General features: G+C 48.3%; 2 protein-coding genes across 4 annotated transcripts in view; one reads left to right on the top strand and one right to left on the bottom strand.

The window, feature by feature from the left end:
* PACS2 (phosphofurin acidic cluster sorting protein 2) overlaps positions 1-17033 on the bottom strand; it is a 78155-nt gene extending 61122 nt beyond the window's left edge. For all 3 annotated transcript variants that reach the window (XM_086462535.1, XM_086462533.1, XM_086462534.1), the window contains exon 1: positions 16906-17033. In XM_086462535.1, coding sequence (XP_086318661.1) covers positions 16906-17033 — 128 coding nt within the window. The remainder of the gene's footprint in view (positions 1-16905) is intronic.
* A 497-nt stretch (positions 17034-17530) lies between these two features.
* On the top strand, positions 17531-25784 carry SEC22B (SEC22 homolog B, vesicle trafficking protein). Its single transcript, XM_086462532.1, has 5 exons — positions 17531-17605; positions 17878-17987; positions 22751-22911; positions 23241-23387; positions 23764-25784. The coding sequence occupies exons 1-5, from the start codon at positions 17531-17533 to the stop codon at positions 23916-23918; spliced, it is 648 nt and encodes a 215-aa protein (XP_086318658.1). The 3' UTR covers positions 23919-25784.
* The last annotated feature ends 586 nt before the right edge of the window (positions 25785-26370 follow it).

The raw sequence follows: 26370 nt of genomic DNA, 5'->3' as shown, positions 1-26370 counted from the left end.
CCCACAACCTTTCATCAGGCCTACGAGTTGCCACGGAACCCAGATTTATCAAGATAAACGGTTGACACTCTACGGAATACGCAGACATGAACAAGCAGAGGCTGGATGCGAGGCAGCTCTTCCTCAGCAGGATATTGAGGTTCAGTGCTGGAAGGATTACCGAGGAGCCTATTCAGCATTAAGATAGAGTCACTTCATTTGTGAACAAGACCAAACCATTAGATCACTCATGGAGACCAAACTCTACAGCCAGACCAGTCTCAGCTCCCTGAAAACGTTCTCTTTAATACCTTTACATGATGCAATCAGCTAACACTAACGTGACTGTGATGCTAAGAGCAAGGAATAGGTATCAGCATTATTTTGTGGTCAGTGCTCCCGTTTAGGAATGAGGCAAAGAGCATCCTGAAAGTAGGTGTGCACACTCGGGCTGTCAAAGAGCATTTCTGTCACAGAAACAGTTGAGGATCATCAGTGGGGATGAGACAGTGACAAGTACCACAACATTTTTTCAACCATCAGGATGGGACTGATCCTTAATTTTATGGCCTCCTCACTCAGAAGACCGCACTCAACCTCTGATTTTCGCCACATGACTACAGCTAATACCAAGCACATCAAACCTTGCATCGGGGCCTATAGCTAGTCACACATGAAATGTATTTATGTTTCTGATTGCTGAGATTTTCCACCAATAGCCTCAAATACACTAACAGGGAAACGATCTACTAACCACCACATTTTCGAAAGCTGTTAAATGTTCCACATCTGGCAGACTGAGCTGAGATTTAAAAGGACGATGCAAGAAATTCTCTGTTGGGGTACCTGTAAGACATTAAAGTCCCTTCTCTGTGCCCACGTGTTACAGGGCAATACAAATCCACCATCTCTCATGTTTTTTTCCTTTGGAGCCTGGTCCTTACACTGAAGGTGATGAGAGAGGCCTACCTTTTCACATCTTACAAATAGTAGAATAATGCCTCCCAATTTAAGACTTTGCATGCAATTTGCAAGAAGTCTCCCAGGCCATGGTTTGGCATGATAGTCAGCACTGAGGCAGCCAAATCAAGGTCTCTGAAAAAATCATTTCTCTACAGAGAGAGAGAACAAAAAAAGTGGTTTTGGTGCTCCCACAATCCTGGTGAGCCCGAGCTCTCCACAGACCCAGCATAGATTTGCTACCACTCCCCAGGTATTTATTTTGAGCCTTCAATATGAAGCAAAGGTCAGCTCATCAGCTCACAGCAAGCACCTTGAAACTGTCTGAGGGGACACAGTGGAATCAAGGAGAGTGCATGCTACAACTGATTCACTAAGAGATTTTCATACATTACATACAGGAGAATTCTGATCACATATAAACATTCACATAACTACAAATTACTAAGTCATTTCTCTGTTTTCACACCTGAATCAGCAAGAACACTGCAGGGACAGATGCCCCCCGCGACTGATACTCAGCAGGGTCCTCTGCATATGTACCATCTCAAACACAGATTAGTTTCTGCTCAGAGCAGGTCCTCTTGGAGGGGCTGGTGGAGAGTGTGAATTCACTCACAGAAGAAAAGCCCAAAGTTACTCATGCAATAGCTCGGAAAATCTGGTGATAATTTTGGAACCAAGATAGCCCAAGAGACTCGGCAGGAGCAGCAGCAGTCTGTTGGCAGAGGACATAAAACAGAGAAACAAAACCTAGAGAAGGAGCCTGAATTCACTGTTCAAGGGACAGGAACTGTGGGAGACAAGATAAACTGTTGAATTTCCAGAGTTTGAGAATTGTTCACACTAAGCTACACCAAATTCTGCCTTTAAACTGGTACAAACCTTCTGTGATATCCTGGATGTCAATAAATCTATGTCAACTTACCTATAAACAGATGTTGACTCTTGGTATGGCTGTGATTCAGTCAGACCCATACCACATCCTGGCAGCACTGGGCCACAGTGACTGTGACAGAATACTGTATGTCTGCAGCTTCCAGTTGCTGGGCTTCGTTATGCAATGAAAAGCAAGAAATCATAAAAGCATCAAGTCTGATGGATCCAAAGAGGAAAGAAAGTTGCAAAATTTCTCCATTCAGTGGGAAGATAGAGAATGCAAGACTGGATATTCCTGATGCTTCAAACCTCAATAAACTTTTGTCTAGTGTGTCCTTTATTGTACTCCAGCTGTCATATGATTTCTGCAGTACAATGCAGGGAGAGCAAAGGAAAACTCAACTGTGTACTTTTTTCTCAGGGACACATCTAACGTATTTCCCCACCATGGCTCTATCTGCCCTGCTCCAGACACTTCCTGCCTGCACTCAAAAGTAGCAAGTGGCCAAAACATTCTTAGAGCTCAATAAAAAAATCGCAGTCAAGTGTTTTCAACAAAATCCTCATTCTGATCACTTGGCTACCGGAACCACAAACCTGTTCAAAGAGATGCCTTAACAACGAAGTACCATTTAAAAATGCATTTTCAGTTATGCATATTTCACATCAGTCACACGACTGTGAATTTTACCTCAGCATGTCCTTCAGAAAAGAGGTGGGCTGTCAGGGGGATGGGAAGGGGGAGAGAAAAGAAAGGAATTTCTACTGAACAAAAGAGCTCCAAGAAACTGATACAAGTTAGCTGGAAGCTATTCCCAGCCCACTCAACATTTTTGATTGTACACAGACATACCAGAATCGCAACAAGGGGCATTTTTCCCAGCTAAAATATGAACCATCAGCAAATCTGACCACCACCAGAGTGAAATACAACAACCTAATGGAAGCAAAGCAAAGCAGAGCAAAATCATCTTATGATTGTCCTAAACCAAGAGCTACCTCTGAGAGTTCACTGTAGTGGCAGCCCCAGACAAACACATGCCCAGTATCCAGCACACTGCTAGTCAAAGCAGGATTCCTGGGCAGTTGCTTGCTTTATTGCCAGAGCCATTTACACAGCATTTACAAGTACACAAGATACACAGCACCTTTTCCCCACCTCCCTAGAAGCCCTGTGAAGAACTGTATGACTTTACCAACGTTCACCAGAGTTCTACAGGGACCCATTCTGCCAAAAAGTGTGTGCTGACTCCAAGTCCGCTGAGAAGCCGAGGACTATACATTGCCTTCACAGCTTGAAACCACAACAGCGGCACGTACCAATGCTGAGAGAAGCCACAGGAGAAGTAAATACCACAAGAACACAGGAGGCAGCACCTGGCTGGAACGTCGGTGAGGTCGGGCTAAACCTACTCACAACCCAGCTCTGGACCACAGCCTGTACTGGAGCACCTGGGTGCAACAGGTATCTTCACGCAGAGATCCCCTTGAATGCTAGCGCTGCATGAAGGCGGCAACACCAGGAACCAGACTACTGGGACCTGCAGGAGAACAATGCTGCAAATCAAACATAAGCATCCAAACCCAGAAAAGGCAGATGCCTCTTCAAAATGCAGTACCATCAGCATCTGTGCAGGGCATCGAGAACTGCTGAGCACTTTGCACTCAACATGTGCATGGCAAGGGAGCAGCTCTAGAAAGCTGTCCTTGAACGCAGGTACAGCAGAAACATAAACAGAGCTGCTCGGCACTGCCAGGCCGCATATACATTTAGGGTATGATCCTGGAACAAGGAAACAATTGAATGAACAGCAAAAGCTTATTATAAATGTTTTTTTAAGGACACCCAGCAGGACCTGCCATTTACGTGTCAGAAAAACAGCAGCATTCTGACCAAAGGCTGAACTGAGAAAATCCACCTCTGAAATCCCTTCTCCCTGGAAAGAGCTCTACCTGCTTCCTTGAACTAAGCACTGGCCAGGCTTCTGATCCTCAGGCACATCCCCAGGGGCCAAGGGTAAAGAGCCACTAGTTTTGTCTCAGTGAGCAGCTTTACGCTGGAGCTGCTGAAAGATAGATGTTGGGAGGAAAAAAAAAAATCCTCTGATCTGCTTTGGTATCTGCAAGCAGCTGTCTCAGATCCTCACTGGGACGGAAAGTGAGCAGGCAAAGCTTATCCAAGTACCTGGAGACACTCAAAGTCTATTTGTGAAGCAAGGACAAAGCCTACATTAACGGTCTTCAACTGTATTAAGCAAAACAAAGCAGAATCCCGGCAGAAAGAAGATACAGAACACGCCAGCCTGAAAGAGAAATCGGAGCACCTTAAATTCTGGCACGCTCTCAGGCACAGCATAGGGAAGAGGTAGAAGAGCAAATAAAAGGGAGTTCAGCCCCTAGCAAGCCACTAGCAACATGAAATATATATGATGTAGTTCTCGCAGTTCTCAGCTTTCCCTGCAAATCCTTCATTTTAAGGCAGTGGGTGTAACTTGATCGGGAAAGCAGCATATCATCTTTCCACCAGTTAGAAAGCATGCAGCGATATTTTCATGGAAGAAGACGTTTTGGAACGATCCTTTTGAAACTGATAAAACTGCCCATCTGAGAGGAAGAGACCACAGAGGATGGCTGCAGGACAGCCCCAAGAGACTCAGAGCAGATCCTGCAAACTGTAAATCAGCAGTCAGATGGAAGGGTAGAAAGGGCCATGGAAGAAGAGCAGGATTAGAAGTGCTAGAGATTTATGATAAGTGATGCTCTAACAATAGCTTTCTTTTAAGAAGGAAGCTCTTCCTGCTGTAGTTAATCTATTTAGTCTGAATATAAATTTATACACTGGGGAAGGACTGCATACAGGACAGGCAACTCCTCAGTCAACTAAAACCAGTTAAAAAACTCCTACGATACCTACCCAGTAACATGGACCATGGCAGAGGGGAAATAGTCACTCCCCCAAGCAGCTGTCAGGGGTTGTTCAGCGGAGCTATTCCAGCCTTTACACGGCTAGAAGACGACCTAGAAAGTCTTTTTCAGCCACGTTTTCTATTTTCATTGTTTCTCCCCACCCTGAGAGGTCATGCAGATGAAAACACCAATTTAACTAATGCCAGATGGGAGACACGTTAAGCCATATGAATCTTTGCTTATAATTACCTTCATTTCTTGTAGAAACACGGGAATGCTTACAGTCACTGGCTGGATATTTTGTACATAAACAAACATTTCTAGGCTGTTTATATTTTAAAGAAATTAAGCCCACATGGTTTTGACCAACTACTCCATTACCACCCGGCACATTTATGAAAAAAGCAAGCCTAATTCTGAAGCTATGCCAGGAGGCTACAGACACCCAGAAGCACAAAATAATACTTATCAAATGTGCTCATCAACTCAGATTGAAATTTATTATTTGCACTAAGTGTTAAATACAGCAAATTATCTTCTGCAAAACTCAAGGTCACTTAATTTACCTTCAATGAGCCTCAACACATCAGCAAAGAAAACAGCACTGAAATGTTCAACCTTTTTGCTACTGAACCCCAGCAGTATCACAGTGGACAGTTTCAGCACCAAACACACTGAACCATGTGCCAGAACTTCCACAGGTCACCTACGTAAAATCTATGGGGAAACTTCATGTATACAGGTAAGAGCAGCCCTGAGAATGTTACAGATGCAGCTCTGCAAGTCACACACTTACTATAAAAGTCATTAGCAATTAAAGATCCAGTGCATAGATGCCCACCGAATGCAGTCAGTTGTATTTGTAGGTGTCCCATTAGAAACCAGGAGCACATGTTTGAATTTGCATAAGAATCGGTGTGAAAGATTCAGTTACATCCCCAACAATCTCCAGTAGCTTTGGTTACACTGTCAATTACTCAAGTTAGAAAGCACCTGTCTGGCAATCTCCTTGCAAAGCCTAGCTCCCAAAACCTTCTTCCCACCAGAAACATCCCCCTTAGAGCCCAAAAGAAGGAAAGACCACCTCCACCCCAACCATCTCTTCCCCTTGACGCACTCTGCAGCTCTGACAGCAGCAGCCCTGAGCTGGAGAACACACACAAGGCTTTGGACCACCCAGGGTTTCTAGATTGCAGCTAAAACACAAGCCTCTAAAAAGGGGCTGAACTCCCTCCCCAATCATTAAAAGTCATTTCCCTGGCCTAAAGAGAAGCTCTGCTAAATTAGAAATGTGGTACACACACTGGAAGCATGCAGAACCACTTACTGCTTCCACTTGATGATGTTCCAGTAGCAGCACTGGATCAAATGGTTTACCTGCTCCGTCCTTATCCCCACACTCTGCCCGCACTGCCATTTGGACCATCATGTAGCAAAGCACAGCAGAGAACTGGTCCAACTGAAACATAACCCACTTCCTCACCTTCATCCTCCAAATCCCACCCTGGACTGCTTTACCATGTGAACTCGCAAATGCTTGCACTGGCACAAGGCAGAAGGTGCTGGCAAGCAGCAGCCTAAGCGGGTAGGTTACAAAGAGCCACAAGACACATCAGCCACAGAGGAGCTGGTAAAAGGTAGCTATAACCTTACTGGAAGAGTGTCAGGACAGTACACACAGCTCTATGCTCAGCTGAGAAAGAGCTCTTCAGTGAGCAAGCTATTGGAGCTTTGCTGTAACAGGCAGAGGACTGGTAAATGCTTGTGTCTTACACCCACAACTACCCACTGCACAGATGGGACGGTAAAAAGGTAGAGAGCCCTGATGCTGGCTCCCCACAGCCGGGAAATGGATACTACAATTGCTCTGCTGAGAATGATAAAGTCCCTGTCCCCGTTACAAACCACTGAGTTCACACAGTTGAGGCAGCAGTGAAATCAGGACACATGTGACAAGGTGAAATAAAGACTGCACACATATCTGATAAGCTAGAAAGTTTGCAGGATTGTCTTGAGATTAAAACCCATGTTATAGACACCCATTTTCAGAACAGCCCCTCCAGAGGCAGTCGAATCTAGCTCTGGCACAGCCTCCAGCTGAAGTGTGCTCTCCCTGAAGAAACTCAAGACTGAGTGACCTGAAACGATCCTGCTATATTTGTAAAAATGTGTGCAAGGAGATGTCCTCCGACAGCCCTACGACTTTCATGGGCTTAGGAAAGGCAGAGCACGTCTTGTCAAGGTTCCAGCATGAACACAGTTAAGAGTTATGCTGCCAGACTAGCTCCCTAAAAGACAGGAAAAAGAATCAGCCTCTTCAGTGTAAAAAATGGGGCTGCCCTTTGAAAAAGAAAGACCTAGACCCACAATCCCAGAGCCAAATGCATCCAAAGAGAAGCCATGCCTCCAGCAGGTCCAACAGAACCTCATGAGCTATTCACAGACCAACATTTCAAGCTGGTACAAAGCTTCCCTGACTCTCACTTCTTCGGTTTCAGGATGCACTGCTAAAATGCTGTGAGCTGCAAACTCTCTGCAGTAGAAAGAAGGCCGTGCTCCTCCATGGCTGGCCGTCAGCAGCTTCCAGGACAGCTACAAAATCCAGTGGTGCACCAGTTGGAAAAATTAATGTACTATATGGAAAGGAAGGCTGGCTGGGAATGGCCTCAGACATCCTAATTGTGAAACTGCACCCATACATAAATTAATAGGAGATCACAGCGCTGTGTGAAAGGGCAGCCTTGCCCACCTCACTGTGTGTTCCCACTTCTGATCTCAGCCACATGCTAGTTTTTGTTTTTGTTTTTGTTTTTTTTTTTTTTTTTTACTTCTGCATTAGGATGAAGCAGGTGGGCTGAGCACTGCAAATTGTTTCTCATTCCAGAAGAAGCAGTATGTCTGTCTGTGCAGGTTCCTCTCACGGTACACCCTCATACGCAGCTGCAAGAAAGCAAATTGCACTGGCATAAAAATCCTACAAGAGCTGTTTCATGACAAGTCATTGCCAAGCGACGATCTCACCGCTTTAATGAGAGCATCCAACAGACCACTGTGCTCCGAAGGCGCAGGCACCATCAGCTCCACACAAACAATGTGCCCCAGCCTTCACAGCTGTTCCCTCTGGCCAACAGCTGCTGCATGCTCCTGCAGAGGGTAAGACTAGCCGGCCACAGGACTGTGTCACCAGCTTGCCACAACAGCACAGTCACGGCACAGGGTAATGCTGCTGGGGCACTTGGCAGAGAATTCCCCACTGTGACCCACCACAGCAGGAGCCGGGACACAGCACGTGTGGTACTTGTGGACCTTTGGTTGGTTCTCGGAAGCTGGGATCTATCTGCCTGAATCATGATCCCCAGGCAGAGACTGTCCGCTCAGCAGAAAGGGGATAAGACTTATATAGACTATATATAGATAAGGCTTCCTAAGAATCTCTCGATGGGGTTTGTTCTCTGCTCTATATCTAGATCTGGCCTAGTGCCTGTTGGGAAACACATATCAGACAAGCGTACATGGAAACTGCAGCTCGTTTTGGCCATTAATGAGAGCCCTGCACTGGAAACCCTTGAAACACAGGCCAGATCCACATTATGAGCTCCGTGGCTTTCCCATGTCTCCATTTGCAGCCCTCCATGTGTTTCTCTGCAGAGGTGAAGATCCCTTTAGAAATCTCTGTCCTGCACGTGACATTTACTTACCAGCAGCAAGGAGCACCTCCAAGCCCTCACACTACAGTAGCTTTGTAGAAAAATAAAAAGAGCAGGGAAGGATTTTTGAACAGTCAAGCTTAACAGAGCAAAGGGATCTGATGGAAGGAGACATTGTCTTTCTTCAGATTTTTTAACAGCAAAATAAAGGACTTTGCTGAGCTGTGAAAACATGTTTCACTTCACCCCGCACACAAGCACGCACTTGATCCTCCCCCCGCCCTTTACAGCCTCACACCTTCAAAACTCCACCTCTCCCCAGCCTCAGCAACATACAGTTAAAAAAATCCATCCTGGATCACCAGGTTTGTTCCTTTTTTTTTTTCTTTTCAGAACAAAAGAGACTACCTCCCCAAGGCCTGAGAGGAGCTGCAAGCTGTGCAGGTTTTGGTTAATCACCAGTGTTCCCTCTTCCCTACTCGCTTCCACTTACCTTCTACAACCTCCAGAGCACCTGACTGCCAAAAAGGTGAAAAAGCAGGAGAGGGGAGTTGGTTTATCTCTAGACCAAACCAGAGCTTGGGGGAGGGAGGTCCCACACATCTTAGAGCACCGGGGAAAAGGTGGCTGAACTACCATTCCCCAGAAACAGCAAAGCAATCACATTTCTTTACCTTGCTTTAACAGAGTTTGGCTGAGCTGCTGAAGGCAACAGAGAGAATTGATCAAAACCTCTCCGTGTCTGGGTGCTGTTCCCTGCCCAAATGGCACACATCAGCCTTGCGGGCATTTCCCAGCCCGTTCCAACATCTACGAGACAAACAGTTAACGCTCCAAACCAGCACAGAGTCTATGGATGAGGAGCACACTGCGCACAACATCAAAGTTGATATTTTATGCTAATCTGCCTGCTTACAGGAGAACAAATGCTATTTTCCTTGACAACTCTTCTGAAACAAGATCTGAGCAACCATGCAGATGTCAAACTCTTTTGAAATATCACTAAAACAAACATTCTTATTTTCAATGTAATAAGTCCCAAGAACAGCCACTCGGCAGTTCAGGCAGCCAGTGACTTCCACGGGGCACGGGACCTCCAGGAGCTGCACCCAAAACACAGGTGCTGCAAAGATGCAGAAGCCACCATGCACCACCCCAGGCAAGCAACAGCACGCGTTCTGGCTTGCAGACCCCAGCTCTAGTTTATATGCACGACAGCCTCCACCAAGCAAACTTCACAGCATACAAGCCGCTCTGATTTTTATTTTCGCTGCACACTTTAAAAATTAGATTGCTTTCCCACTGGAGCAGGGGAGGTCCAACACTGGCATTTGAGCTCCTGATCAAAAATAGTTCTTGCCCTGCAAGAAACAGCACTTGAAGCCAGATTGGCCTGCAGACTCGCAGCTGCTAGACGGGAAGGAACGTGCAAGCCTCAGAAGTAAGGCACAGTTTCTGACAAGCGACAAATCCACACAAAGCACTGCAGGGAAAGGCTGAAATGGCTCTAGAGGAGGAAACGGGTTCCAGACTCCAGCACACAACAAGAGAGCCCATGCATCTACTTTTCCAAACAGAAGGAGCTCATCTCCTCCTCCTTTCCCCAGACTCAGACCTGCAGCCCCTCTACTACAGTTGCACTGACCCAACGACAGGGTCTACCCGCACAGTAGCCACCAAAGACCCTCGACCCTTGTTTTTGAGGAATCCCTCCTCCAGGGCTCCTGGCTGCAGCATGCCCATCAGTGCTCTCTAGGCAATTCATTGTTTTAAACAAATGAGTGATTAGCAAGGATCCACTCTCTCCTTGTGAAGCTGGCTGCATGCCCTGCAAGGCTCCACATCACTGTACAGTACTATAATCCAATTAAACCTCACCATGAGAGGAGCTTCACGCTATCACATTCAATTAGACAGTTAAGCCTCTTATCATCTGCACATTAGGACCCATTCGGACCAAAACTCCCCCACCAGTATTTGGGAGGTGGCATTCTTCAACCAAGCAAGGACACACAGAAGTCACATCTGGAGCCACAGAAGGACCATACAGGTTAAGAAATTCATATTGCTGGCTTAAAGGGATGTAGAGACACAGGAAAAATAAAATGCAGTGACCAGTTCCTTCCCACTCAGCTACACGCTCTCTGAAGCTCCCTGCTCCCCCTGTCCTCCGGCTCCCCGACTTCCCAGGGAAATGGGGTAGTTCTGAAGGAGCATGAGGGGCCGAGAGGAACTTCGTTCTCTTTAGTAAGTCAATGGAAAGGCGAAGGCTAATGGAGGACCTGGCAATACAGAGTCGTTTGGCAGCCAGCCACCAATTCCATAGGAAATACCCTCCCTAGAAGGTCACCATAATGGTGGCAAAATTTGGCCCAAAAGAATTAGAAAAAGCTGCCAAGATGTGACGCAAACGAAGCCAGCGAGCAGGCCAGCTTCCTGCGTGGGGCAAAAACATGAAGTGCTCTTGGAAAAAGAAAGATTAAGGGTTGCAAGGAACATAATGGCCTCTTGTAACAGCTGAGTTGCTGCTTTTCTTTTCTTGGCAGAAAAGAGGGATGTTTTGTTGCTGGTTGATTAATCTATTATGCAAATCATTTCATAGCTAATTTGATACAGCCACAGAAATCATCCACATGCTCAGAGCTGATGAAAGGTGGAGTATCAACAGCTTCATTCGACAGAGCTTTTATTTCCTGGACAAGCAGCTGCAGGGTCGCCTGCTGCTACGCAGGGCTGCAGGAGCACAGGCCAGACCTGCCAGGGAACACAAGGGGAAGGTCCCTTGGGCACCTTCACTTGGTGGAAGGCAAGGAAAGAGGCCCTTTGAAAGTGCAGCCCTTTCCTTCCACTCCCAATGCCCTTCTGCACTGGGGATGTGCAAAGGGTCCAGATGAAAAACACACACAATCTCAACCAGAGACCTTTCGCTAGCAGTTCTGAGATTTTAAGATTCTTTCAGAACAGTTCTTGACATGCATAAGCTTCACTTTACGTCAGCTAAAAGACAACTCAAAATAGGTCTAACTGGAAGTTTGACTCCAACAAACCACTCATCCTCTAGACAGAAATTTTTTTCCACTGAATACAAGAGTCCAAATTACATTCAGCAGTATCATACAAAGCAACAAACTTAGTAACTGCTGTGATAGTGCTCGCTATATAAATCCTAAAGGATCACTTGATCTTGACCGAAGTAATGTTATTTTGGTCTTGATCTCTTCCACGAAGACTAAGGAGGAGAAATAAGATCTTCTGGCTCTAAGAATAAAGGGGTTGTTTTTGGCCACTGCGCTTTACCCCAAGCGTTTAATCTCCATTGCTCAGCTGGGGATGCTTTTCCTCGTGCACCTCAAGTATTCAACATCGCCTTAGCGACTTTTTTTTTAAAGCCTATCCCATGCGCACATTTGTATTCAATTTCCTTCACTGGTAAAATGTTAGGCATTCCATGCTATTCAAACAATGTCAAAACAAAGCCTCCCAATAAGCACTTCTGAAATGTACCTAGTCATCTGAGTAATTAGACATTTTCCTAGTTCCAAATGTACTGAAAATCTAGAGTCAGCTCCCAACGAACGTGCCAGCAGTCAGCCTAACAAACAAGAGTCCTCTCCTAAATGTCAGCATACCAATAGATCAGGGGGTTAAGATACATTTAAATTAATCTCTCCCTACCCGAATTAACCAGCATTTTAAATTACGTAGCATCACCTGATCATAATTGTTACTCTAGCAAGTTGTCCACCTTTCTCTGACAATACGGCACACGGCTACCATCGCTCAAGCCAGGTCAGAACACACTCTCACTAGCCACGAGAAGTTCCCAATCCCAGTGTTGGCACACATCCTTCGTACCAAGAGGCAAAGCCTCTCCCTTCCAAGCACATTTGCAGCAAACCCTCACGGAGAACAGCCAGCCATGGACTTCACGCAGGTCACAACCCCCTCATCTGGGAGAGGGAATTAACACCACATAGGGGTGCAAAGATGCAGACTGCTGGAGCAGCTCCAAGGCCCAGCAGTCCTCACCGTGTCCCTCCTGGTCACGCGTCCATTACATGCTTGCAGACAGCTCTGCAAACCACTGCAACTCATTAACCTACAGGAAGCCAACAGCGAGACAGATCAGTGGAAGAAGATGGGAGCTGGCACAGGGAGATAGCCCAGGGCATGAGCAAACTGTTAGAATCCACTCAGCTGCTGTGACTTCGCAGCCTCACCCCAATCAGTTTCCATCGCCCCTGGGGATGTCCGCACCAGGGCTGGGGTGAAAGTCCGCGTGCTGCGAGGCCATCCCACAGCATGCTGGGCAGTAATCTCCCTGCACCAGCAACCTCCTGTTTGAGCCCAGGGGACGCACATGGATTCCTCCATGCTTCCTCATCCAGCAGGCAAGCGACAGAGGTGAGCTGACATGTGAAATACTCAGGCAGTGCCCAGTAAACCACCTCAGATCTCCAAGCACTGTCTTTTCCCAGTTCTGTTCTACAGGCTTCCTTCGTATCTCCAAGGGACACCAGGTCACACCTGCTCCATGTCCAGTTTGGTCTCGACACATTCAACTTCACTTTACAATTCAAAGCTTAGCAGGAACTTTTTCAAGTATGTGACAATTAAGACAGTAGCCTAAAACAAAACCTATTCCAAATGGGAGCACTGACCCTCGCCTTCTCTTGCTTCAGCAGATCCCCTTCCAACAAAACTTTCCCCCCCCAAGACCGCTCTTCCTCGGGACAGCCTCCCCATGTTGCTGTCTCCTCATGAGGCTCCTTCATGATGGGACAGTACTGCATCCTGCCATTCACACCTACAGCTTCACCAAGAGACTGGAAAGAAAAAAAGATAAAAATCCACAGAATAATTATTACTTTTCAGTGTAAGGAAACTGAGGGAAAATGTGTGGATTTTCTTACAGCCATGCAGTGAGAAGATCACTCAGTTTTTACAGGTGGTAGGGAGAACTTTATGTAATGTCACTTCCCTCAAAGGGAAATATTTCAAGGCACAGAAGAAAGAAACAGCAGAAAAAGGTAGGCATCTCTCCCTTCTGGTATGTAGCAGTTACGCCCAGATAGAGAGACAGTTTGAGTCACGTTTCTGGGATGACTAAAAGAAAGTACTTGCATTTCAGAAGCACTATGGTCACAATCCCCAGGAGCTACACATGCTGAAGAAAGAAATCAGAAAATCATTTCTGCGAACGGCAGAAGAGAAAGGGAAACCAGCAGAAGTGCAAAAGACCACCTAACCTTGTGTTTCACTCAAAGAACACAATTGCAGAACAACGTTATGACTCTTCATTATTATTCTTCCTTAGGTTCAGACACAGCCTTTTCACACAAGGAAACTCCATGGACACACCAAGGCAGCCTTCCAGATTTTACTGACACCCCACCCAAGCTGAATGGGCTTTCAGTAAACCACCCGCCAAAGACGAGTGTCTTGGAGAGCAGTGCTTGAGAGATCTCCCTCCCACAGTCCAGTTCTCAGCCATCATCTGGGAAGCACACACACCACATACACATGAGGCCCTCCACCTCAACACCCACCCACACAGTTTAGGGCAATGCAGGCACAGGCCGCTCCAGGCGTTGCTTCCACCCAGCCCCTCCTGCTCCGGCTTACTGTAGGAGAAATAGTTTAGAAATGGGGGAGGATTTATTGTTCCAAAAAAGAAAAGGGAAGGAAGCAATACTCCCTCCCCAAACACTTGCCCCTCTTCCATGAATCCTGACTTTCTGCCAAGTCCAAGCCTCTTCTCAACTGGGAAGGCCTATCCTGTCAACAAAAACCCAGAGGGGAACTTGTAGTTGGTGGAAATCTCAGAAGAGACCAAGGCAGTTCCGTAGTACTTGACCACACACCAAGGCCCACTCTCTTCCACATCCTCCTGTCACGTCCCAACAGATGTCTGCTCGAACAACAAGCTCATTTTGACTATTGTTTCCCCCACGGAAAACAGTTTTCATCCCAGTCTCTCTTGCTTTAATACAAAGAATCTTAAACACCGTTGTGCACACAGGAAAATCACTACAATATGAACTGAAAATACAGAGGCAGTAGAGCAACTTACGGGTTTTCAAACCCCTGCTATCTCTAACAGAGGTTTGTTGCAGAGCCCGTAATGAAATGCAAAGCACGGACCCAATGTAGCATCACAAGACATGATGTTAAATGATTAGAAACAACAGAATGGAGCGTCCAGGCTCTGCACCCCCGCTGCTGCTACAGAATTCAGCGTTTGCCCAGCACATGCAGCACAGCACACGCCTCACCGTGCAATCAGGCTAACATCGCTGCAGCAACCTCGGCTGCTCCTGACTTCGCTTCAGATGAACAAAACCCACTCGGCACCCACAGCTACAACTGCAGGCCCGCCACACAGCGCACCCCGTACGCAGCCCCTGCACGCTTGCCCAGCCCACGTGGGGCAGTTCCACCTCCAGCGGGGCCGTGGGAAGACCCGCTCGTTCGGTCAGCAGCAGCAGATGCGGCAGCTGGATGTCCGCTTATTCCCTAGGCTCCAGGAGGAAAGGACATCCAGGAACGGCAAGCAAAGGTGATGGCAACAACCGGGCTGAAACGGGAGGGACCCACTGCTGCACACAAACTCCCTCATACAAAAGCTATGCTCCTAGAAGGTCTCAATTGCCCCAGTTCTCCCACTGATGCCCCAGGACATGCAATCTGAGAACTTTCACCAGCCCTTGCTTCACAGCTTGCTTCAGTGACTCCAAAATTGCACCCTCAAGCCCCAGTTCTGCCCCATCAGCCCAGATACCCACTTGTCCTTTATATCACTGATTCCTCCAGGCACCTCGACCAGCTGCCTGCAATCTGCTGCCCACCTGCCTAACGCAATTCAAGCACTCAGGACCCACCCTAAATGCCAAGTCCTGTGCAGATGCACCCCCATCCCCTACTACCTCTAGCAGGGCCAGTGACCTTACACTGCACTTGCTGGTCATCTAGAGATTTGCAAACAAGCAAGCTACGTTGTGAGCTCGTTTTCAGATCTGCAAGTATCAGCATAAATGATAATGCAGAACTAAAAGTCCTTGACGGCGACAGACATTTGGGTTTTTCTTTCAGTTTAATAAGCACCGTTACAAGGTTGGATGAGATGGAAACCGAACAGCCTCCCTGCAGTTGAGGGTACAATGGAGGGAACAGGTTTCAAAACAGGGTTACAAGAGGGCCTCGTGTCCTCTGTACCCCACCAGGGTCGATGCAAACTGCACTGGAATCCAGTGGAAAAATCAAAAGTGCATCAACTGCTTCTCCAGCTCCTCCCATACAGGCAACTCTTTCCACAACGAAGGGACTTCTTGAAGAGGGGCATATTCCCCTCGGTGCTAGTCCCCTTCCAAGACCTCCTGCTGCAGAGAAGAAAGGCTAAACAAGACACAAGCAGAGAAAGTTGCTGCCCAACAGATATTCCAAGGTGCTGTCAGCACAGCTAAGCTGTTATAGACCAAGATCACCTGCAATTGCAGGACTCGGGTTTTCTTCTACCCCATACTACATTCCTGCCCACGATATCAAAACACCCCAACTGCGCGTATTGTTTAAGCTAAGAGAGTTACTAGTCCCACAAGCAAGCTGCTAGCCCTGCAAGACAAGGGCATGGCCATCGAGTCCAACATGCTAACTGGATGGCACAGAAGACAGGGGGATTTGGGGGGGGGGGGTCTGTAAAGCCTGAAAAGCTTTACATTCCCGTGAGGTCAGCCTGATGACTCTGTTCCCTTTTTCCTCACTTACTGTGTCCCCATTAAAAAAAAAGAGAAAGAGGAGCACTTCCAAGATTCATCTTCGGCACGTTTAAATCCTCAAATGCGTTCTGTTAAAAGCCAGGCATGAAAAGCACAAATTTTATAAAAACTAAAGGGATCCCTCCCGTGCAGGCTATAAAAAGTGCAGGCAGGGATCGCACCCGCACGTCTATACACACACACCAGAGGCAGGGAAAGACTCCAGACTGGGAGCAGGCGAAAAACTAACAGAAGAACTGATGCCCGCCCTGAGGCGACTGACATGGGGCACTTGGCAGGCAAAGCCCCCGTTAACAACATGCCCCAGACGGGGTGGCGGGGCCCGGGGAGCACAACGCGGTGCGAGAAGGAGCTGGACACCCCAAACCCTCCCACCGCCACGCATCCCACACCAGGTTCTTTTGGGGGGTACTCAAACGCATGGGGTGGAGGGGGGCATAGGGTGACCCCCTCACAGACCCGGTGCAGAGGGCAGCACCCCCGCCCCTTTTTAGGGTCGGGGGAATCTTGCACCCCTCACCCACCCCAAAACCCACTGAGAGAGTAGAGGGAGCCCTGCCCATCGCTGTGGTAACGGTGAGGGGTGGGACACCCCGAAGCAGAGGGAAAGGACCCTAAAACTGAGGGAAGGAGCGCAAAGCTGAAGGGAAAGGAGGGTTGAGCGAGAGGCCACCGGAGCCTCGCGGGTCGGAGGCGCGCGCCCAGCCGCGAGGCCCCGGGGGCTGCCCGCTTGAGGGGCAGGGTCCGCCCGCCGTTACCTGGGGACACAGCTAGGGCTGGAACCGTCGATCTCCCAGGTAGCGAAGAGGTTCATAGGCACGGGCCGCCCCAAGGCCCCGGTACCGCCCGGGAAGCTGAGGCGGCTCCGCTCCGCCGCCGCCGCCATGGCTGCCGGCCTGGCGCGCGCGCGCCCACCGGGCCGCCGCCGCCGCCGCCGCCGCCGCCGCCGCCGCCTGCGCCGCCGCCCCGCCCCGGCGGGGGGGCGTCACGTGTAAGGGGGCGGGACTGTGGGCGGGGCTAAATCACGACGGAGGCTCGACGGGGCGGAGTCATGGGCTTGGGAGAGTGTGGGGGCGTGGCCAACGTTGAGGGGCGTGGCTTTGCGTATGGGCGGTGCTCCGGCGTGGGGGCGTGCCTGCGCTGAGGGGGCGTGTCCAGGAAGGGGCTGTGGCAGCGGCCGGTGCTGCCGCGTTTTCCCTCCCCCGGCGCGGTCCCTTAGCGGCGGGCTCGCGTGGCCGGCCGGGCGGTTTCCTGGCGGAAGCGCCCGTGCTGCTGGCGGCGGTGGGACCGGATGTTGCGGCGGCAGTTTCCGGCCAGCTCCGTGGCAGGGGCAGGCGGCGGGCGCGGGGCTGAGCGGCGGGCGGGCCGCAGCGGGGCGCGGAGATGGTGCTGCTCACGATGATCGCCCGCGTGGCGGACGGGCTGCCCCTGGCCGCCTCCATGCAGGAGGACGAGCAGGTGGGGGCCGCGCATGGGCGGGGGGGCCGCGCATGGGCGGGGCGTCGGGCCCGCTGTGTCGGGGGCCGCTCCAGCCGGACCCTCGCAGCCCCTTCGCGTAAGCCGGGCGGCTCTCGCAGAAGCTTTTCCCGCCCGGTGGGAGGTGGAGAGCCGCCCCTGTGCGGCTGGGGGCAGCTGCTCCTCCTCGGGCTGAGCCCAGAGCCCCGGCGCCTGCGAGCGGGGGGTGTTTCCCGTGTAGCAGCCGCCCTCAACAGCCTGTCCTCCCTTCTCAGTCAGGCCGCGACCTGCAGCAGTACCAGAGTCAAGCGAAGCAGCTCTTCCGCAAGCTGAACGAGCAGTCCCCCACGAGATGTACTCTGGAGGCAGGAGCCATGGCTTTCCAGTGAGTATCTGTCGGCGTGATGGGGCAACGGGCTTCTGCCACCGTGGAAATAAGCGAAGGCAGTTCTGAGTCAGGGTGAGGATTTGTTAGAAATTGGGCCGCCTGACGGAGGGTGAGTTGCTGGGTGATCTGCCCTGCTAGCTGAAGTGTAACAGCTGCTCGAAGGGGAGAGCGTGCGAGTTGTTACTGCTTGGCACTGATGTCTGGCACTTGTTTCTCTGGCACTTGTTTGTAGTTCTGCCTTTGCTGAGGACAATGTAGGTTCTGTTCCCTTCAAGCTTTTCCTGTTCACTTACATCCTCTAAGATACTATCAGTGCATCTTCTGTACCTCATGTGTCTTGCCTTTTAAAAAAATATGGCTTTGGTAAAAACAGTCTGGCAGTACCACTGTGAGCTCCTCTTGCACAAGATTTTCCTCTCTCTGTATCCTGTGACAGTGTACCTTTTTATGCATTAGCTTCATGTATAGAAGTGTCTCTGGTATATTTTTTTTTATGATTTCCTGACAAAACTTTTTTCTGACAAACTTTTTTCTCTCATCTTGTAGATTCAGCCTTATTATTGCCCAATGTGTTGAGTGTGTTTAATTCATTTCCTAGACTGTTTGGAAACTCTAAACTTGAAAGCACTTTTGGCTTCCTTCAGTAGTATACTATCAAAGGAACTTGAATTTAAAATAATGAAAATTTACAGAGAGCGCAGGTCAGACATCCTTACTTTCTAATCAGTAGCAGGGGAACTGGAAAGGCAAGTAAACAAGAAGAATTTACAGTCAGTGAAAGGCAGGAGAGCAAGCTTTTTCCCCAACATAAGCTTCTTTATGCTTCTTTACATGACATGTAATTACGTAGGCAGAGCAATGCTTGGGAACTTAATCAAGCCCAAGATCTTGTCAAGAATCAGGATGATGCTATTGGCCAAAATAATTGTGTTAGAAGTCTCTGAGATCAGGTGCCACGTGAGATCACCGAGGCAGAGTTGTGCAGTTTTGCCCGCGATGCACCAAGATTTCCTGCGCTTGGCACCATTTCTGTCACGCTGCCAGCAGCGGGATCCCTCTCGATTCCCAAGCCCTGGTGACCAGGCGCGTGTTTACAGCTGGGCGAGTGGGAGGATGGCCTTTGAATGCAGGGCCAGGTTGGCTTTAGGGCTCTGCTTCTGTAACAAGGACCCTTTGGCAAATCTTCTGCCCTGTCCCTTTCTTCAGGGATTCAGTGACATGAAGAGGCAGGAACAGGAGTTTTTTTGGAAGGGCAATCTTTGGCGAAAGCCGTGCGATTTTGAGTGCAACTTTTCTTGTGGTTAGCTTACGTATGATAACTGTGACAAGATTTTAAAATATCTTTTATTTTGGCTTCTGATTGCCTTTGATAATGAGTTATAGTGGTCAGAGGATGGCTGTGATTAAAATGGTCTGGCCATCCCTATCTTGTATCGGGTTTGGGTGTTGTTGCTAGAGTTAATTGCAGAGTGCTGTACTGCGTTGTCTTCTTTCTAAAAGTTAAAACTTCCTAGAATTTAAAAAACTCTGGTTTTAAATGTTTCCATGGCACTGCACGGGTGTAGCTCTGACTGACAGTGAAGCCTTGGGAAGGAGACTGTGTAGATCCTAGTAAATCCCTTCTTGTGTTGCTTCCGTGACACGAGTAGAGCAATGTCTGGGAAGGTGGTGCCACTTGCAGTGCTGAGGAAATCGAAGCGTCTTAGTGGTGGCTGTAATGTCACCGGTTCTGACAAGGCGGAAGGACTTGGACAAGCTAATGTTTTGGCAGCTGTCTCAAAGAAACAGCCAGGCTACCTGGCTGGCAGATAAGCAGGGAAAGGAGCATTTCTCCTCCTATATTGAGTTAGTCCCCAGCCAAGTTCCACAGGAATTGACAGCTGGTACAGCAAAGCACTAAACTGCTGCCTCTTTTAAGGTGGGATGCTAAGGTAGGATCTATACAAAAAGAATACTTTCAGATCAGAAAACCTCCTGTGATAACAGTACAGGAATGGGGGAAGTGGGGGAGTTTGAGATTTAGTCTAAAATAATGCTGACTGGTGGCCATGCTGTTCATTAACGCAGCACCCCTTTTTTTCTGCCAAATCAGAGCTTTGACTGCTGAGGGCAGCACAAACCAGAATAGAACATTTTGTGGTGCGAGAGTTACAAGTGTGGCTAAGGATATTGCTGAATTTGCTGAGGTGATGTTGAATGTTTTTTAGCTTGATCAATTCAGAGAAGAGCCTAGTCTTGCCAAAATGTGAAGCTTAAGCTACGACCGCTGAGGTGATCTCTGTCAAGTGTAATGTTTAGACTTTGGCTCCAAAAGCTGTGTCACCCTTTCAGCTGCAGCACTCGGTGTAGATGGCTGTGCAGGTGCAGCAACGCCAATGGAGTCTGCTTTACTGTCAGTCAGTAGTTGACCTTTGGCTGATCAGTGACTGAAGTGGCTCTTACCTGTCATGTTGAAAACAACCCTTGGCCTTTGCCACTGTTACCAGGATAAAGCTTTTCTCTCTCCAAATGATCCAAGATCAGAATTAGAAGAAACCTGCTGGCTATGCTCAGTGTGCAGCAATCCAGAGTACAGAAGTTAGCAGTGGCAAACGACAACGCATGCGGCGTGACGTGCTGGGCTGCAGCTCGGAGGCACGCACGAAGTGTAAAACTGCGGAGCCCAGCTGTGCAGGAGCTCTGCTCTGGTGCTGAACTGAGGTCGACGTAATCGTCTGAATCCGGGACCGAAGAAGGTGTGCTTGCTCTCTGTGATGCTGACAGATCAACTTTAAATCCAACAGATCTAATAGCACATCAGGGGGAAAGCAAGTGGGAAGTACAGCTGAAGAGCTCCAGGCAGGACCTGCTGGCCTGAGCGGAGATAACGGAGCCCTGCTGACGGGGCGTGTTCCTCAGACTGCACTCATCGTGAGAGTGCTGCTCTGGCTCTCAGGGAATATTGTCAGAAGTCCTATCTGACATGAGTTTTGCTTATTTCAAAAGATTTTTTTCAAGTCTTGCTGTTCATGACAGTGGATAAATCAAGCTCTGGGTGATGATTTGTAGCAACTCCAAGCTGTCAAGCAGGTCTCCAAGGGTAAGGGAAGAAGAGAGGCATGATGTACTGTAGCATTAGTCTTATGCGTTGATGCAGTCCAAGCTGAGACACATAAAAAGGAGTAAAAGCATGGGCTTGTGGGGATGTGCTGGTGGAATGGATTGTAGTAACTGGAGTTTCTTGCTTCTCGTCGGGCTGGATCAGTTGTTATTTGAAGGCTGGTGGGATTCGCACGCACACCATGCAGAGGCAGGAGAAATAGATACTCCTGAGCCCAGAAACAAGTTGAGGATGGTTAATTCAAAGCACTTGGACCTGTTGGGGATGTGGAAAAACAGTGTGAGGGGGAAGTTGTTTTGTAAGTCTGATGCAGCTATTAACAAAATTTTAAGCTACTTATTTAACTACAATGCCCTTGTGACTGGGTCAGTTCTTTAATACACCGTTAATCTTTATGCTAACCAGACTGTTACGTGGTGGCACTACGCAGAAAGTCAAAGGGAGGTAACATAAAAGTAGCATTTAAATTCCACCCTGAATAATATAGATGAACATTCAAAAGTGTATGGCGGGCTATCTACCTTCTCCACACCCTTGGTTTTGGTGGAAATAATTGTTGCCTTTATTTTTCTGTTGGCTAAATGAGGAAAACGTAGTTGGGAATGTTCAGCAGCAGACAGTTGTGGCGAAACCTAAATAAATAATCTCAAGATAGAACCAATCTTATCCCTTATTTCAGTAGGCTTTTTAGCTGAATTGTAATGAAAGGCCCTTGTTTTCAGACGGAGGCACTGGAGCTCACACTGAAACAAGGTCAGCACTAACCCTCTGCGAACAAATACGAATTAGATGCAATGGGTATGGGGTGGTGGGAGGAGGAGAAGAGGACCTCCCCGCACGTTCAGCTGCAGAACAAACCAAACAGCATTGCACAGCGAGAGCAGCTCCCGTTCCAGCTTACGCTTTGGAGCTCCTAACATGGCAGCCGAAAAGCTGGTAGCACAGTCGTCCCTACCCGTGGCAGATGTGTAGGGGAAGTCACCAGAACCGATCTAGCACCGATTTTTCCCCAGCTGCCTTTGAGGTCATGCATGTGGGTAGCGATGCCCCACCAACAGGCTGATGTTGGAGGTGGAAGGGGATACCCAGCCCTCCAAAATGGAAAGTGGGAGCCGGCAGGCACTGAGTGGCTTTTTAGCACGCAGAGACCAAATTCTTGTGTGTGTCCTAATCTCAGGGCAGAGCTTCCCGTTTGTGGGCCTTGGGTACTTGGCTGTGCTGCATTGTCTTAGAGCTGTGCTTGGCCGCCTTCCCTTCTACTCTGCTGGCAAACTTTGTTGTACTCCCCTCCCTATGACTGCAGGAGGGAAGGAGGGTGTCCTCTCTTTTTTTTTTTTTTTACTCCGAAATTGTAACTCTTTTATTGCTGGTAATTTGTTAAGCTGATGATAGTCACAGGCCAACTTTTGTTCCAGTGAAGTTAAAGTTCAGGGCTGTTGACGCAGGTATAGGGTCTGAGGCTACAATGAAATTTATTTTAAGTAAAGCAAAAATAAGCCATTACTTTGTAGAAAGGTTTACCTTTCTGACCCAGACATGGCAAACTGGAAGTCGCTGTACCCAGTTCTCATTGCCTTATAGGAGTGAAGGTATGCAGGGTGGTGTTTGATAGGATAGATTCAAAATTGATTGATTAATGCTCTGTCTGCTGTTCTTTTAGCTACATCATTGAGAAAGGAGTGTGTTACCTGGTCCTCTGTGAAGCTGCATTCCCCAAGAAACTGGCCTTTGCGTATCTGGAAGACTTGCATTCAGAGTTTGATGAGCAGCATGGCAAGAAGGTGCCAACGGTCTCCAGGCCCTATTCCTTCATTGAATTTGGTGAGGTCCCTCTCCTTGTGGCTCATTAGGAAACATCTTGCTGGGGGGGAGCAGCAGCCACAGGATCTTCTCCTGCTTGGTCTATGCAATTGACAGTTCAGCCTCTTCTTGGCACTTCAGAAATGGGTGTTTTAAGCAAGAGAACGGAGAAGTGGTAGGGAAATGGTAAATGTCCTTTGATTCAGATTTCCTGCTTTAAGTCTCCTGGCCTTGCTCTGTGAATATTTGCATGCGGTCTGCTGGCTGTCTCAGCAATACTCCTACTCCTTTGGCAGACAGTTTGCTCTGTCTTGGGTGAGGTTCCCCCTGATAGCCCTCTCTTGTTCCAGACACCTACATCCAGAAAACCAAGAAGCTCTACATTGATAGCCGGGCAAGGAGGAACCTGGGCTCCATCAACACAGAGCTGCAAGATGTGCAGAGGATTATGGTGGCCAACATCGAGGAAGTCTTACAGCGAGGAGAGGCACTTTCAGGTACAGGGAATAGCTGATACTTGGCATATTGTTCCTTGTCCCCTCAGTCAGCTGGCTGGGTAGAGCATACAGAGGGAAAGGCTTGCTATCCCTGAGCCTCCTGAGAAGAGCAATGGACTCAGTGGGTGTTTCAGTTGGATCAGTTGCATCCTGAAGCACCTGGCAGGTACTGGTGCTTCTTTTGAGTGGGCCCAGCATCACTTGGGTGGCTCTCATCCCCGAAGATCAAGCACTAAAGCACTGCAGATAAGCACGGGGAATGCTGCCATGTGAAACTGCTGCGCTTCCAGCTGCTCCAGAGAAACTTGTGGTAATGTTTGGGGAACATCTGGTTGGGTTCATCTTGACTAACTTCTTTCCCATTTCTCTTTAACAGCTCTTGATTCCAAAGCCAACAACTTGTCCAGTTTGTCCAAGAAGTACCGTCAGGACGCGAAGTATCTGAACATGCGTTCCACTTACGCCAAACTTGCAGCCGTAGCTGTGTTTTTCATCATGTTGATCGTCTATGTGAGATTCTGGTGGCTGTGAGCCAGTTGTGGTCACAGAAGAGGGAAAGCCGGTAGCCTGGCAGGTGTATGTGTGCAGGACACTGTTCACGGGGGATGTGCATTAGAATCCACACAGGACCATCACCTTTATGGGAATGTCCTGAAATTGTTAGGTGACACCTGACTACTGCATCTCTTAGTGAAGCCTAACAATAGGTGTAAAGGCTTGTTGACTACAGGCTTTTCCTCTGAGGCAGTTTGCACTAGGGTACTACAGAGTTTGGCCTCCCACGGTTCTGCCCCCCCTTCCCGGGGGCACGCTCTGGGAACAGTCAATCAGTGCGGTTTAGCATAATCACATTGTACGTCCTCCTGTTGAGTAGCTCTAGTGGGAACTGGACTCTAATGAACATTCCTTGTGTTGGCAACGTTTGCTTTTTTAGAATCTGGGTCTGCAGTTTTTTCCCTTTTTTTTTTTAAAAAAAAAAAAAAAAAGACAAGACTCCCCTGTTTGAAGGCAAATACTGCACTGTACATATAATAGCTTTCACCTCTGTCAGAATAGCTGTTGTTGAGTTTTCTGTGTCTGGCATCTTGGCTTGTTACACTTTAAATTGCTTTAGGAAGAAATGGATGTTAAATTATGCCTTAAAATACATTCTGTGTAGTACTAGGAGGGGCAATGAAAGGCTTCTATATTACTGATTCCTACAAAATTAAACTACAGGTTTGTAAGTGTCCACTTTCCTTCTGACAGCTGTGTATGACTGTGTTTCCACGTGAACAGGATGTGTAGTTCAATGCTGTTGGAGCGGGCACAGTGCAAACTATGTCAGCACTCTGTATTTTTCCCTTCTATCTGCAGATTCACTACATTATTTCCTTCCTTTTTATAACTGTGCTTTCCTTCCAAAATGTGTCAAAACTGCCAGCATTTCATCTCTGGGATGCTTGTTTTCTCTATCCCTCATTCCCTCACCCAAAACAACCAAAAAACCAAAACTCTGAATGTTGTTGTGAAGAAAAGGCAGTGTTTCCTTAAAGAACACTTTAACTTTACATGAAGGATTCAAAAGGATAACTTTGAAACAGTGGAGTCCTTTGGAAACACCACCTTTTTTTCCTGTGGTCACCCTCTCCCTACCTCACTTGGGAAGTTGAAACTGTAGGTGAAGAAAAACTCATTATGGGGCAATAGTATATAGCGTCTTCTTTCTTATGGGCCAATCTATATATTTCCAGTGTAATGTGACTTTTTTTTTAAATTTTTTTGGTCCACCTGTGCGAAGAAGTAACATTTTACCTGTCAGCTTTTTTTTTTTATTTTAAGAAAAAAAAAAAAAAAACAAACCAAAACCCACAGCTCGGGCACTCTTCAGCACTCAAGTGTTCGCGACTTGGTAGGAAGTAGGCAGTGTCACAGAAGGAAGTTTCAGGACTCCCCAGCACCGCTTACCAGCACATGATCTTGTGTAGTTCTGGAAGTATAAACTGTGACCTGGAAGTGTTTCCTGCCACTGGTGGGAAACAGAGCTGTTCTCATGTGCTGCCCAGCTTGGCGCCTTGTTGGACTGGCAGGGAAGCAGTTAGCACTCATCCAACAATAAACCTAAGCAAACCTGATCTGCCACATAGTCTAAAATCGTCTGGTTTCTGCATGATGCCTCCAAGTGTTACTTTGTAGATGGCTTTATTATTATTATTATTATTATTTTTAATCCTTTTAAGTGGTGTCCCGAACAGGTGAATGTCCCAGTGATGTAGGTCTGTGTGGTGTAGGTGCTGAAAAGTGAGCAGACACCAACTGTATGTGGATTGTCGTGATTGTGGGGAGTGAAGGGCGGCTCAGTGAGCAGCTGCCTCCTGCAGCGGCAGCGTCAGCAGTGAAATAAACGCTTTTGAAGAACCCCTTCTGCAGCGTGGAGTTTCCCGTGTCTTGTTTCTGTGATCTCAGAGGATGCTTTCTTTCCTTCCAGGCACATAAGAGGGTAAAGGCACCATAGCTGAAGCCTCCTGGGATAAGGGCTCCTTTTTGGAGGCAGAAGTTGAAAAACGTGATCTTGGCCATTTTCTGGCAGAAAGGCTACACTTTGCTTATAGCAGGGGTCTCTCCCTGCTGGTGTGTCTCTGCCTCGTGGGTGTGGGCAGATTTTTACAGGGACAGTTTTGCAGCGGCGCTGTTTACGTGGAGCAGGGGTATGTGTCCTTCATGGTGTGTGTCTGTTAACAGGGCACAAGAGTTGCAAATGCTGCTTGCCTGAAGAGGAAAGCGAGGAAGACTCCTCTCCCACAAGCCAGCATGGGGCTCCAGGGAGCACTTTATGAGCAACTCTCTCACTGTGTTTCAGACACAGCCCCTCTGCCACGCTCGCACAGGGCAGAGATGCTGCTGATGCTCTGTGTGAGGGAGGTACAGGCTGGGTTTTGTTTTGCTGGGGGCTGTGCGCCTCCGGAGCAGCCAGGCGTGAGGTTAGTTGCTCCGGTCCTGCTGC

The sequence above is a fragment of the Leptosomus discolor genome, chromosome 3, assembly GCF_034619465.1.
Source record: "Leptosomus discolor isolate bLepDis1 chromosome 3, bLepDis1.hap2, whole genome shotgun sequence".
Taxonomy (NCBI): Eukaryota; Metazoa; Chordata; class Aves; order Leptosomiformes; family Leptosomidae; genus Leptosomus; species Leptosomus discolor.
This window is presented reverse-complemented; position numbering and strand designations above follow the sequence as displayed.